Genomic DNA, 14,751 nt, shown 5'->3' with positions numbered 1-14,751 from the left:
AGGAAACTGCAACTTCCATCTACACAACAGCACAGAGGTAGCTGCAAGAAGCCTGCCAGCACCACCCACGCATCAGGACACATGGATGCTCTTCCTGTTTGTCTTTGATGTGTCAACACGTACTTAAACTACTTGCTTTTTAGAAATGGAGGGGGATTTCTTCAGCGGCGCAACATGGTAAGACTGCAGAAGCTTCACTGCTGCTCAAAAGCCCCTCAGCTCTTACAGGACTTTTGCTCTCAGGTGACATTTTATAAACTTTTCCCTTCTTCTGAATAAAAACACCTAAACTCAACCACATCCTGCTCCACTGTCTGTAGTCCTATGATGGCAAAGCCAATTTTAGGTAAAAATACAGACCTTAATCATAAGTAAGCAGCGGCTGAGGGAGCTGGGGTTGTTTAGCCTGGAGAAGAGGCTCAAGGGAGACCTTGTTGCTCTCTACAACTACCTGAAGGGAGGTTGTAGCCAGGTGGGGGTTGGTCTCTTCTCCCAGGCAACCAGCACCAGAACAAGAGGACACAGTCTCAAGCTGTGCAGGGGAAAGTTTAGGCTTGATCTTAGAAAGAAGTTCTTCCCAGAGAGACTGGCCATTGGAACGGGCTGCCCAGGGAGGTGGTGGGATCGACATCCCTGGAGGTGTTTGGATGAGGCACTTAGTGCCATGGTCTAGTTGATTACATAGGGTTGGGTGATCGGTTGGACTTGATCTTGAAGGTCTCTTCCAACCTGGCTGATCCTGTGCATAACAAACAAACACTACCAGCTGTTGCCATTTTATTCTTGGCTCTAAAAGTTGTTTGATAAGGATTTAAAACTAACATAGTTAAATTAAAACTGAATTCTCAAGACCCTTTCCTACAAACAAAGAGGAGAGGCTTGGACAATGATTGTTCTGCTCCACTGGGCAGCAGGGATGCCTGGCAGCCAAGGCACTGATAGCAGATGTGAGTAGATCAGCAGCTAGCTTTCGGCACAGAGGAATGAAGCTTAACCCTCTCCAGGTAAGCTATGTCATCAGCAGCCATTAACTAGCTGTGTCCATGCTGGTGCCCTTTATCAGAAGCAGGTGTGTTTTTCTGCTGGAGGCATGGCTGGACCACACCACCAAATTTAGAATATCCACAACCACTTAGGAACTAAATTCTTAACATGCTCATTTCATTTCCCATTTCTGCTGTACCTGCTGCTAACCAAAGTTTAGAGTGCTCCTTACAAATGCAGCAGTAACTGTTGGGAGTTTAATAATCAAATCATTCTTAACATCTTGCCTTGTGAACTGTTCGTCTCCCAGGTGCAATTTCTACCTAGTAAAGGCTAATTTGTGATTTGAGCAAAACTGCAGGCATTAGAACTCAGGGATGAATTTGATCTGGTTGAGAGGAGTAACTGGGTGTGGAAAGAGCTGCTAGAAGGAGAGGGAAATATTTATACAGATAAAAAACTAAAGCACAGTATTGCAGAAATGGTAATAGCAGGGTACAAGTAAAGGAGACTTGAATTTTACTCTTGCATTTCTTGACTTTCTAGCTGACTATCTACCTGTGCTCAGAGTATTACTTTGATACAATAGTATTACTCCTTTGTACTTCGTTATTTATCTTGTTTGGGGTTGGGTTTGTTGGGTTTTTCCCCAGCAGGTGGCCACACTTGCTGATTGGAAGGCTTCACTCAGCACCAATTAAGTACATTGTACCAAATGCAGAAAGCCAGGGCCTGGACACGGTACCTGTTTCAGAAATGAGCACAGCAGAAGTCTTCATCCTTCTTTGTTCTGGCTTTTTTTTCTCCACAGAAATGTAGGCCCCTACAAATCAGTTTGAAACCTTCTTCTTCTGTCTTGTTCAGGCTGGAAGTGAGGAACAGAAACTGCCTAAACCCTTGCATTTCACTTTCCTTATGAAGCACAAAACCTCCACGTTCAGTGAGAGAGTTCTCTTTCAGACTATGGTGCTGGCAGAGATGGCAGTGAAAGCACTCAATCCTGAGGATTTCTGAAGGCCAGAGAATTTTATGTAAAAACCCTACAAATAGTGTGAAACTCCAGAAGGACATCAGCCACACTGTGCTGTTGGTATTGACTGATACTTTCATGATTTTGATCAGCTCATTTATGAATAGAAATATCATTGCTTTCCATGTGCCAAACACCTTGTATATGGTATATGACATAGAATCATAGAATTGATAGGGTTGGAAGAGTCCTCAAGGATCATCCAGTTCCAACCCCCCTGCCATGGGCAGGGACACCTCACACTACAGCAGGTTGCTCACAGCCACATCCAGCCTGGCTGCAAAAACCTCCAGGGCTGAGGCTTCCACCACCTCCATGGGCAACCTGTTCCAGTGTCTCACCACCCTCATGGGCAAGAACTTCTTCCTAATCTGACATGACCAAACCAGTTAATGATGTACAGAGGAAACTTACCCAAGCAGAGACAGAAGACAGGGAAAAGGATACTATAGCAGATGGACATATGAAAAAAACCCAGTTGGGAAGTTCAAACACAATAAAGAGATTCTGCATAACCTCTGAAGCCAACATCCATTTACTGCTACACACCTAGAGTCGTATTTCAACATAAGAAGACTGAGCAGAGTGTATTATTAACCTCTGCAGAGAAATGCTGAAACAGAAATCCATCTGCTGAGATCATGACCTACTAACTTTGTTTTGGTTTGCTTTGTTTACTATCATCCAACACAGTTTCACCTTTGGTATTGGACATGTGACCTGAGCTGACATAAAATATGAAACTGAGAACACTGGAAGGGCTCTCTGGGTGATTTCAGAGCTCTGCTTAAACAGAAGGCTGTCCAGAGTACACCAGAAGGAACTCATGTTCACCACCAACACTCAGAGACCCAAAATAGTGTAACTGGGAACTCAGTCATTTGATTACTGCCATAGTTTCCTGCCTCTATTTCACACACTCACAGTGAGTCTTTGCTGTTTGCTAACCCCATACATTGGGGTCAGCCAGCTTTGAACAGCTGGGGAGTCACACAGAGCAAAAGAGACCTGCCCTGGCTCTGTGTTGCAGTCAGGAAGTTAGCTATGTGCACATAACACAGCCTTTCCAGCAGCACACCAGCATCATAGCTTTGGTGTTGTAGGATCTGAGTCTCAGAGTGCATTCATCCCAAACATGGACTGCCTACGACACACGAGATCCGTGTTCTTGCTAGCAGTTTCAGCAAAGGGGCCTACTGCAACTGATCTTAGGTCTGTTCAAAGGACTTTGAAGAGAAAAAATAATCTCTCCTGAAAAGAACATTCACAGGCTCACAGGATGTCAGGGGTTGGAAGGGACCTCCGGAGATCATCGAGTCCAACCCCCCTGCCAGAGCAGGACCATAGAATCTAGCACAGGTCACACAGGAATACACCCAGATGGGGCTTGAAAGTCCCCAGAGGAGACTCCACAACCTCTCTGGGCAGCCTGTTCCAGTGCTCCATGACCCTCCCAGTGAAGCTCCTCCTCATGCTGAGGTGGAACCTCCCATGCTACTGTTTATATCCATTCAGCCTTGAACTTCAGATACACTTGCTAATCCAAAAGATTATTCTGACTTTATAAAGTTTTAATTGATTGGTATTAGCAGTGCAGACTATCTGAATGTCACAGTTCTTTCCTGAACATTGCTGCATTATGTTTTGTGCTTTCTCTCATTCTTCTTGTGTAAACTGAGTGTGTGGTTTCCCATTACACCTCACCAAAGCTTACTGCCAAGTGGTTCTTGGCCCTGTCTTCTCTGAGCTCATACTCCTTTACCCTCACCTGCACCAGCCCTAGTCAGCCTGCAGCCACAGGTGAGTCACTCAGCTGAGCCACTACAAAACTATGACTTTTGGTGAGTATATTTTGCATGAGATCAGTGGTTGATCCAACTCACTCTGCAGCTGTAGTGCATGGCAGCTTACTCAGGAGGTGTAAGCTTGTAGGTGAAAACAGAAACGGACTAGGATCATACTTCCATCAGCAGCTCTTCATCTGAACAGCATAAATGTAACATGAAATGCCATGTGTAACATAAGCCTTTAATCCTCAACTTGCAACTGAAGTTCAAGTCATTCCAAAGACTCACAGTGTAACATTTTCAATGTTTTTCATCCCCAACTGTCCATCTGTGCACTTGGTCTGGCAGGGATGGTATTAACTTACATTTATGGCTGGCTGTGTCATGCTGTGTTTTGTAGTTGTTACTGGAACAGTGTGGACCCAAATACTTCAGCTACTGCTGAACAGCACTTACACAGGGGCAAGGCTTTCTCTTTTTCCCCCACTTTGGCCCTGCCCAGCAGGTGGGCAAAAAAACTTGGGAGGGGTACACAGCCAGGACAGCTGAACTGATCACAGGAGTATTCCACATCACACAGCATCACGCTCAGCAGCAAAAATTTGAGGTATAGAAACAAGAAGCTGGCTTCCAAGGTGGCTGCTGCCTGGAAGCTGGTTGGATATTGGACTGTTTTGGAAGGTGGTGAGTGATTTCCTTCATACTGCCTTTCCCTCCTCCTCTTTTCTTCATCTATCAATTGCCTTTATCTTGAGTCACAAGTTTTCTTGCTTTTGTTCTTCTTACTCTAGTCTCTGCTCTACTGCAGGGAGGTTGAGCACACAAGCAAGCAAGCAGCTGCCAGGTAGATTAGATGGACATGTATGAGCATACACATAGTGCATGCTTCACACAGAGTAAAACACCTCTTTATCAGCATGATGATGTTTTGCTCAGCAAATCTTTCAGTCCAGTTGAACACAGTGCAACCAGCCAGAGGGTTGTGGCAAACAGGCAGTGCATTACAGCAGGATTACTCCATCCAAAGGGCAACTCCTACAGACATTCTAAAAGGCAGTCTTTACAGTAAACTTCAGCAAATTCCCAGCTCAAGAAACTTGCACACTTTCAAACATGTTTCTCTGGAGCTGGTCTGGTGTTCTGCAGCGCTGGGAGTGGTGTAGAAGCAGCAGTCTTTTTCACTGTTGGGGAAGTTTTTGCCTCACACCAAGCATTTATCTAAGCAATTAACTTTAGCTTGTAAAGCAGAGCGGTAAATTATTACTCTGAGACCAATCTGCTAGCAGTGGAAAAGGCCATGTAAGAGAACTGACAGAGATGACAAAGAGCAGTTTAGTTTTATTCACACAGGATGTTAAAGGTTGAAGGGACCTTTGGAGATCGTCGAGTCCCACCCCCATGCCAGAGCAGCACCATGGAATCAAGCACAGTTCACAGAGGAACACATCCAGATGGGCCTTGAAAGTCCCCAGAGGAGACTCCACAACCTCTCTGGGCAGCCTGCTCCAGTGCTCTGTGACCCTCGCAGTGAAGAAGCTCCTCCCCACCATTCATTTCAGTGATTTTTAAAGTACTGACATGTCTGTACTGGGGAAGGAAAGAAAGGACCAAACCAAGGGAAACACAACAGCAGCCAGCTATGATTTGTTGATTTCTCTCATCCTACAAGGCCACTTCCTACAACATTTTAAACCTAGTGAGGTATTTCTAAAGCAGCATAAACGAGATAATCCTAAAAAAAAAATGAACTGAAGGCTGTGACATGATTAATTATTCCTTTCCTTCTATTCTCAGCATATGTCTAAAGCAGCAACAACAGGAAGAGCAGGACAGCTAACACTTCAGTCATGTAATTAATGAGTGGCACAACGGAGTCTCAGCTGTTGTGCAACGCCGGCCATAGGCTTTCCCTAACAATTCTTTGCTCGGGTTAAATACATGTGGCAAAGATATTTTCAGAGGAGAGCAACATCAAATTTTGGTTCAGTACTTCCAGCGACAGAGTTTCTAAGCAAGCGTTGTACCAATGATTAAATACGAATGAACTCGTTAGGCGGGAATTAATATTAATTAAATAATTACATTCCCATTTGTCTTTCAGAGTGGGGAACCAGTTCTTCTAAAGAATTAAAGCAAGCTTTTTCCGCCTGCGTGACACCCAGCTCCCATGCCTAGCTCCCATGCCTAGCTCCCATGCCCAGCTCCCATGCCCAGCTCGCCAGGCTGCCCTGCACCCACCATCCCTAGCGGACAGGTACGGCGGACTCTCGCTCTCCCCCGGAGGCTCTTTTCCTCGGCGCTGAGCACAAGCAGAAGGCATGGGACACCCTGGGCTCAGTCGGACCAAACTCCCACGCTGCGGACGGACGGACTCGTCACCTCCCAGCACTTACCCAGCTACAGCCCAGGCAGCGAAGCTAGGCGGGGGGCGGGCGGGGGGGCAGGCAGGGAGGTCCGGCCGGCCTCGTGCCGGCGTGGGCTGGCACATGGAGACAGCGAGCGGGGAGAGGGGGGCTCGGAGGGGGCTCCGGCCCTCCGCGTTGCCATGGTGAGGGCCGAGCGGGGGAGAACAGAAAACAAAAGGAAGGGCTGGAAAAGGTGGGAGAGACGGGGGGTCACGTGACGGGAGGGCGCACCGGAAGCGCATGCCGCGTGCGGGCCGTGACGTGGCGGCGGCGGAAGTACGTGTGCGTGTGTTTTGGTCAGGGCCGCGGCGGCGGAAGTCAGCAGCGGGCTGGGTGAGGCACGGCTGCGCCCCCGCCCCTCGCCCCCACCCCTCTCCCGCGCCCCGCCGAGGAGCCGCCTCCCCTCTTCCCCCCTCCTCCAACCCACCGTGCCCCGATTCACCCGCTAGCCCCGCCGGACGGACAGACGTGGCTGCGCCGCCTCCAGGTTTCCCCGGCTCGGCTTCCCCTCCTCCACGGGCGGCCGCCGCGGCCTGGCCAGGTGAGGAGGTAGGCGGTGGCGAGGCGGAGGGCCGTGCTCGCGGGGGGCCCTGATGGGGAGCGGGGAAAGGGGACCGAGCGTCTGTTGTTCGGGCTCCTGCTGGCCGCCGTCTCTCGGGTACCGTCGGCAGGCCCTGCGGGAATGCTGGGCCTCGGTGTGGGCTGCCGAGGTGGGCAGCCCAGCGTACGAAGAGGAGAGGCTGGTCTCTCCCTTCCTGTCTCAAAATGGCGCCCCCGATTTTCCCACTTCCCCTTATTCCTGTGCCTGGGAGGGAGCCGCGGGGGAGGGGAGGTGGTGGCGGCGGGGGTGAGAGGGGCCGCGTCGAGGAGAGAGCGGGGATCCTCCCCGGAGAGCGGGCTCTGTTGCAGTTATCGCTGGGTTCAGCTGCAAGGGCCAGAATCGTTACCTTCGACTTGCCCCTGCGATACGGAAGGGGAGCTTGGCTGATAGGGTCCTCGCTTTTCCTTTCACTTGCGTCTGGAAGAGGGACGGTGAATGAGGTGGGAAATAAAACAGCACGTCGCTAGCCGAGGGACAACGACAGGCCTGGTATAGTGAGTATGCTGTACGAACAACTTAATTTGGAACTAGATAGAAAGGTGGAGTAAGGTGGAGGGACAAATCAGTGTGCTCATGTTGTAGGAGAGCTGACTTGTATGAGAACGATCAAATGTTCCCAACAATAGGGCCAACCAAGGCTATTCTTTCATCGTTTTCGATGATTCTCATATTTTTTTCCACTACTTTATGCCTCTTTCAGAGCCTGGGGATAGAAAAGAGAGGCTGAACAACTAACTAAGCAGCTGAAAATAATCAGTTTCTTCCACTTAAGTGTTCAGACCAAGTAGAAAGCATGGCATCTCTGTTTTATCTCATTTGGTAGTTGCAGGCAATCTGGATTGCTTCTGTGTGGTGTTGTTCTGTAATGACAAATGTCAGGAAAAGATAGATGTTGGCTGAAGGGAGATGACCAGCGACAAGGGCAGTGCAGTCATCATTACTTACATTTCCTATATGATAAACTAGTTTATTTGAAAGCCATTAGTGCTGTGTATCATTCATATGAGCTCATGAGATGCTGTTAGCTTTCATGGAAGCCTATGAGTTTTTTGCAGTGATTGTGTTGATTCACTTGCCTAGCTTCCTGTCTTGTTATGTTTCAATATAAAGTGGCTTTTGTGCCACCAGTGTTTTGATACCTGTGCATATTGCTGCCTTGAACACTGCAGTAAGATGCCACACAAATTCTGCCAAATCTAGAAGGGAATAACAAAACCTTGGTTAGGAGGAGTGCCTAATACAAGGAGTGCCTTTTAAAATCTTCCAGACAGTCCAGTGTAAACAAATTGACAGTGGATAATGGTGCAGCCTCAGCATGGTATGATCCATCTCCAAGTGTGAAAAGGTTACAAATTACTACAGTAGTGAGTGTGTGTGTGGTAAGAAACACTGTCATTTACTCTGAAATATCAAAGTGGCAGGGTGTTCCAATTGTTTTGTTGTGGTGGTGGTGGTGGTCTTTCTATTTGATAAAGCATTTGATCACATTTGTGGTAGGAGCAGTGTCAGCTGTCTTCATCTCTTCAGTAGGCTGGCTTTTGCCATTAGTGTTGTTTTGGTACTGGTGTATGAACTTCCATGTAGTTTAAGACAGGCACTGCTCAGAATGCTCATACAACTGAATTACCCCATCCAGTTGTGAGTTTGTAGGTATTGGTTAGTACTGCTGGTGGTGTACTTAGACTCAAACATAATAAAACCTTAGACTCAAGCATACTTAGACTCAAACATAATAAAACATAAAAAAGAGTGGGTTTTGTAAATAAAGCTCCTTTACAAAGACTATCTAGCAGCATATATCAGCTTCTAGAGTGGTGAGAATACCCAGCAGCTGGTAAACTACTTGGTAGGATTTAACTGCAGTGCTTGCCCAATAATGTGCTCCAAAGTTTGTTATTCTGGAATGGAGCTGCTGTGCCTTTTGGGGAAATTCACCAAAAAGAATGGAAGTTCATACTGAACAGGAGTTCCAATGTCTTTGTAGTGCCCAAGACTGAAAAATGGGCCTTATTTTTGAATAGGTGATGAAATTCTCCCTGTAAATCATGTAATAGTCAGCAAATCTCCCTCACTTCTATCCATAGGAAGCCATCCATCTAAGAAAGTTACACAGTGCTTTCCTCAGTGCATTCTTATACAATTCCCTTGCATAGCTTTCATGTATTAGTTTAGGATCTTGGTTCAACTCAAGCAGTTGTCTGCTTGCTTTTATATAATGTGTAGTAAGAGTTTTCATTCTTTACATGGTGCAAACACAGTGAATACAAAGTTTGCTTAGCATGCAAAAGGAAAGAGTGGAGATGTTAGTGGGCATTTTCATGTAAGGGAAGGGTTAAAAATAGGTATGGCTGCTACATCCTTGCAGTAAATGTTCAGAACTGTCTCAACAGTGGTGTGTCAGAAATGGCTCAGCTTTGCAGAGCGAGTGTAGGGTCCTGAATACAGTATTCCTCTCTGCTGTGGTGCTTTCTTGTTCTCAAGGCTAGTGTTTTATAGATAAGGAACTGGAAAATGCATGTGACCTGAAGCTTTGAGTGGGTGTGGGGTCTGTAGCATAGGAATCTACTTTTAAGTCCTTTTGAGGTGCTATGTTCAGCACACAAGTGTGAAAAGAACAAGCTAAAAACCTTCTGCAATGGCAGTGTCAAACTGTAGTACCGCTTCTTAGGCCAGGTGCCTGGTGCTGCACTTTGGTCACAACCCCAGGAATGCTTTTGGCTTGGGGCAGAGTGACTGGAAACTAGGCTGGAAAAGGACCTTGGTTGACCCTGAACATGAGCTAGCAGTGTTCTCAGGTGGTCATGAAGGCCAACAGTATCCTGGCCAGTATTAGGAATAGTGTGACAAGCAGGACCAGAGAAGTGATTGTGCTCCTGGAGGTACTACAGGTGAAACCACACCTCGGCTGCTGTGCTCAGTTTTGGGCCCCTCACAGTAAGAAGGACATTGAGCTGCTGGAGCATGTCCTGAGAAAGGCAATAAAGCTGGTGAAGGGTCTGGAGAATGAGTCTTGGGAGGAGTGACTGAGGGAACTGAGATTGCTTGGCCTGGAGAAAAGGAGGCTGAGGGGAAACCCTGTTGCTCTCTACAACTACTTGAAAGGAGGTTATTGAGAGATGAGTTTTGGTTTCCTCTCCCTGGTATCAAGTCATAGAATAGGAGGAAATGGCCTCAGAGTGTGCCAGGGGATGTTTATGTTGGATATTAAGAACAATTTCTTTAGTGAAAGAGTTGTCAGGCATTGGAACAGGCTCCCCAGGGAGGTGGTGGAGTCCCTGTCCCTGGAGGTGTTCAAAAACCATGTAGACAGGGCATGCTTTAAAGACCATGGTGATGTTAGGCTGATGGTTGGACATGGTCTTAGAGGTCTTTTCCCAACAAAACAATTCTAGGATTCTGTTCAGAAAGAAGGAAATCTTTCCTCATCTTTTTTTAATGCCAGCATGCTGACATGTTGCAAACTTACTGAATAGTTTCAATGTTACTTGAAACTTCAGTATTTTATTTACAGACACACTTAGACTAGATGTGAGTGACTCATTCCATGCATGAAAACATCTGTATGTGCTCTCTCAGGCTTTTTTTATCCTGAGCTGTTAAAAAGTAAATGGTATGATTGTAGCAGGCTTTTCTACTAAGTCGTTAGATCTTCTGCTGTGACTGTTGAATGAATGATGTTTGCAGTAGATTCCTGGGACTTGATGGCCCTCCTCTTAGGTAGTGTGATCTCTGTCAGCTAGACAGCTGCTTAGTTTCCTACATGGTATTTGAATGTCAAGAATGGTTTCTGGTGAGGGGAAGTATGTTGTGAAGTTGTAAACTTTGAAGTTCTGTGATAACTACAGCTTCTGTAGCTTGGTCACCTACAGAAGTTGAGTTGGCCATTTTTCTTGACAGCCTGTTTCAGCTTTGCTTTCTGAAGGAGTTTTGCAAGAGGTGGTAATTCATGTCTTGTAAGTGACACTAATCTGAGCAGCTGAAATCTGTGAATGGCTCACTGAAACGAGGAGATAGGAGTTAAATCAGTCTTGTCTATCTTTGTCATACCTCCCTTTGCTCTCACCATAGGAAACAGCAAGCAAGAAAAGTAGTCACAGCAACTCACCAGTGTAGTAGGTTGATTTTCCTTCACTGTGCTTCATCTAGAAGTCACTTGCTCAGAATTTCTAACTCACATAGTTGTTGGATGTAGTCCTTATGTCTTTATTAATGCTCCAGAGCCTAGGAAAAACATGGCATGAATTACTGTTAAAAGGACTTTAAATTATCCCATGGATGCTCCAATGTGCTGGGGTGCCTCAGCAAACAGATGCATTTCATTTTAGACCAGAAATAACTGAATTGTCTCCGTTACTTTTGAAGAGAAAGGATAAACAAATGGCTGCCAGTATTCTGAGCTACCTGTCCTTTGGGTGTGCCTTGCCTGCTCCTTGCTTTCTTGCACTCCAGTTAGGCAGAGATTAACTCTTGTCGCTGCATCTTTGCCCAAGGTGCTCCATCACTTCTGAAGTGTATTTCAGCAGCACATGATACAGGGGGAAGAAGACCTGACTGAGAGCCAGTGTGCACCAGCTGTGCATCAGCTGGTTTATGCTGTAAGAATGGGAGGTGTGGTGTTTTTAAAGTAACTGGATCTGTTCCTGTAGTCAAAAATACTCAACCAAAATCCATGTGTAAGAGTAGTAGCATTTGATTGCAGTGGTGTTCAGAACGGTGGTAGGGTATGCAGAGGCTTTTGCTTCATAGAAACAGGAAAGTGGACCCCAGGGAGAGAATGTGTTTGCTGGAGCATATAACTAAAGTGTGGCAGGTTAGGCTGGGTGATTCCTGGACTGCCACATGAGTTACACTTCCAGTGTCCTGAGTGCCCAACCCAGTAAGGTGGACACAGGAAACAGCCTATTTCATACCCATAAATCCTGCACCCTATAAATCCACCTGCAGTCATTCTCTTCCTCTGTCTTCCCTTGCTGCTCCCGTGGGAGATGCTCCCTATCAGGTAATGCTGGGGAAGTATCTCAAGGTCTCTTAGGCCTGGCTAAGCCTTATGCTTTTGGGGGGGGAGGTGGGGGAGGCAGAGCAGGCAGTCTCAGACCGGACCAGCCTAGCTGCGGGGGGGGGGGTGGGGGGGGGGGGTGTATGTGTATGTGTTTGGGTGTACCCTCAGGTGGGAAGAAGGGAAGTGTTTTGACTTTTGGGTGTGCTGGAAGGGACTCTGTATGCTTTGGGGTATCTTTGCCACTATGCTTTGTAGCTTCTGTAAAACACTGCTTTTCCATTTAAACTTCTCATCACTTTTGCAATCCATTTGAGTGAGTGTCGTTCCTTTGCCCCTCTCAGGGGAGACAGAGGATCTGTCTGGCCTCAAACCAGGACACTAAAGTTTGGTACAAATGTTGCTTTAAGGATGTTATGACAAATGGGACACAAGCTCAGGATAGACAAGGATAACTGCAGGATTGGAATATTCTACCTGGAACAAGCTAAACATACAAGGAGTATAGGAAACAGCAGCATGGAGTGGAGGCTGGAGCTCTGCTAGAGTGTTAGCACCTTCCAGAAAAGATTGTTCAGGACTTGTGTTGAGTTTACAGAAGGGGTGTTCAGGAGGAGACTTAATGCTGAAGTGCCTGATACATGTGCTAAATGGCTTAAATGGGAAGATGGCTGAAGACTATTACTTGCTTTACAAACAAGAGGTAGTTTGAAAGGGGTGGCTTTCCTTGCCTTTGAGCAACATAGGCATTAAAGCCATTTTCTGGGTCAGGACAATGTGCTATGAAGTGGCATTCTGGGAAAACTATGCCCACCAAGTCTGCATAATTCAAGTAAATAATCAGCTGGAGTAGGACAAAGTTGCCAGCTGCTTTATGATTTTCTTTCTTTGGTTGAGTTTTTCTAGCATGACCACAAAAGCAGATGGCTGGCTGAGAGGTGAATGACCATCACTTAGTTGTATTTCCTGTGGGCTCCCTTGGAATTTTGTTTTGGGAACTGGGAGGAAAGAGAATCCAGAAAATGAATCTGCCAGCCTTTCATACAGAAATGTCTGTCTGTAAAGATTTAGTCTCTCCTGTTAATCATGTAAAAGCATAAATCTTAGGCTCAAAAGGGATACCAGAAGACTCCAGAGTCTGCCCTCTCCATATCAATAAATCCTATGATTTTTTTTCCTAAGAGTTTTAAAGAAGAGTAGGTAGAATAAGGAATAGGTACTCTTCATCTTTGTTTTTAACAAAGATCTCTGCTGTGAGTAGTGATCTGCTAGGATGTGTTAGTATGATGGTTTGCACAAAGCAATCTTGCCAGTCAAGACAATCCATTTTCTACCTATGGAAGACTTTGTGTTTTGGCTTCTCAAGCTACAGGTGTTATCTAGAGAAGATGTTAATGATTTACAAATGTATACATTTGTACAGATGTACTCCTCTGTACTTTTAAGGAAGTTGCATTTGATATACATGAGCCAAGTGAATTGATGAAGTATACTTGCACAGAGTTTGATGTGATTGAGTTTCTCAACTGTAACATTGATCAGTGGGGCTGAGCTTGAAACACTGCTTAGCAATAGCAGAAGGATGGGAAAACAGTCTTATGTCTTGTCATTGTATGTTCTACCAAGAATGTGACAATCTGAATCTGTTGTGTTACACTTGAGTCTTGATAGGTTAACAAATAAGAGATGGAAGTCCAGAGAAGGGCCATGAGGATAAGCAGAGGGCTGGAGCTGCTCTGCTATGGAGACAGACTGAGAGAGTTGGGGTTGTTCATTCTGGAGAAGAGATGGCTCCAAAGGGGACCTTATTGTGGCCTTCCAGTATCTGAAGGGAGATACAAGAAAGCTGGGGAGGGACTTCTTAGGGTGTCAGAGAGTGATTGGACTAGGGGGAATGGAGCAAAACTAGAAATGGGTAGATTCAGATTGGATGTTAGGAAGTTCTTCCCTATGAGGGTGGTGAGACACTGGAACAGGTTGTCCAGGGAGGTGGTGGAAGCCTCATCCCTGGAGGTTTTGAAGGCCAGGCTGAATGTGTCTCTGAGCAACCTGCTGTAGTGTGAGGTGTCTCTGCCCATGGCAGCAAGGTTGGAACTGGCTGATCCTTGAGGTCCCTTCCTACCCTAACAATTCTATGATTTTAAGTGTTGCAAGAAGAAACCTAATTGTATTTATAATGTCCTAATTTGGAGCTTTAACTAGGTATTGAAGAATGTAACTGGTTCACTTGTCATAGATACTTTTTTTTCCCCCTATATTTGACATCTTGACAGTGACAGTAACAATACTCTGGGCTATTGGGTATTGGATAAGTTACCTGTAATGCAGATTGCTTTGGTGAATTGGATTTTTCTCACTGGCTTTGTAAATCTAATACCACCCACTGTCTTTTCATAAACAGGTTGTTACTGGCAGAAGTATTGCAGAGATCTGAATCCTGGAACTTGCTTTTGAGAGCTTGAAACAAAGGACTTCTTTCTAATTTGGACATGGCTAATCGAGGAGCAACAAGACCCAATGGGCCAAATGCTGGAAATAAAATTTGCCAGTTCAAATTAGTACTTTTAGGAGAGTCTGCAGTTGGCAAATCAAGTTTGGTGCTTCGTTTTGTAAAAGGACAGTTCCACGAGTTTCAAGAAAGTACAATTGGAGGTGAGAAAATTATCCTCTTAATCTGTTGAGTTTATAATGGCCTTGCCCTTGACACCCTCGAGTGTAATGGCACTTCTGAAATGTGTGACTGACAGCAAGGATCAAATCTGGGCCTATGTCTCTTAATTGAGAACTATACTTTGTAAGCTAACAGTAGTGGTTGGCAGAGAGCTGTAGGAAACACCCGTGTCAAGAGGAGAAAGGAAATGTGTGCTTGGACCTCAGAGTTTTGAACACTGGGCTTGATGGGGCATTTTGTCTGTGGGTGGTGTGTGGCTGTTCTAATTGTGCTCTGT

The 14,751-nt window shown here is 45.9% G+C and overlaps 1 protein-coding gene across 2 annotated transcripts in view; it reads left to right on the top strand.

The window, feature by feature from the left end:
- The first annotated feature begins 6,540 nt into the window (after positions 1–6,540).
- Positions 6,541–14,751, top strand: part of RAB5A (RAB5A, member RAS oncogene family) — a 24,252-nt gene continuing 16,041 nt past the window's right edge. The window contains exons 1-2 of one of the 2 annotated variants that reach the window (XM_068152320.1): positions 6,541–6,747; positions 14,205–14,455. In XM_068152320.1, coding sequence (XP_068008421.1) covers positions 14,293–14,455 — 163 coding nt within the window. In that variant the 5' untranslated portion in view covers positions 6,541–6,747; positions 14,205–14,292. Of the gene's footprint in view, positions 6,756–14,204; positions 14,456–14,751 lie in introns of both variants that reach the window. The other variant, XM_068152321.1, reaches the window with a different exon arrangement.

The sequence above is a fragment of the Melanerpes formicivorus genome, unplaced genomic scaffold (assembly GCF_026170545.1).
Source record: "Melanerpes formicivorus ecotype bairdi unplaced genomic scaffold, bMelFor1.0.p_v2 SCAF_23, whole genome shotgun sequence".
NCBI lineage: Eukaryota > Metazoa > Chordata > Aves > Piciformes > Picidae > Melanerpes > Melanerpes formicivorus.
This window is presented reverse-complemented; position numbering and strand designations above follow the sequence as displayed.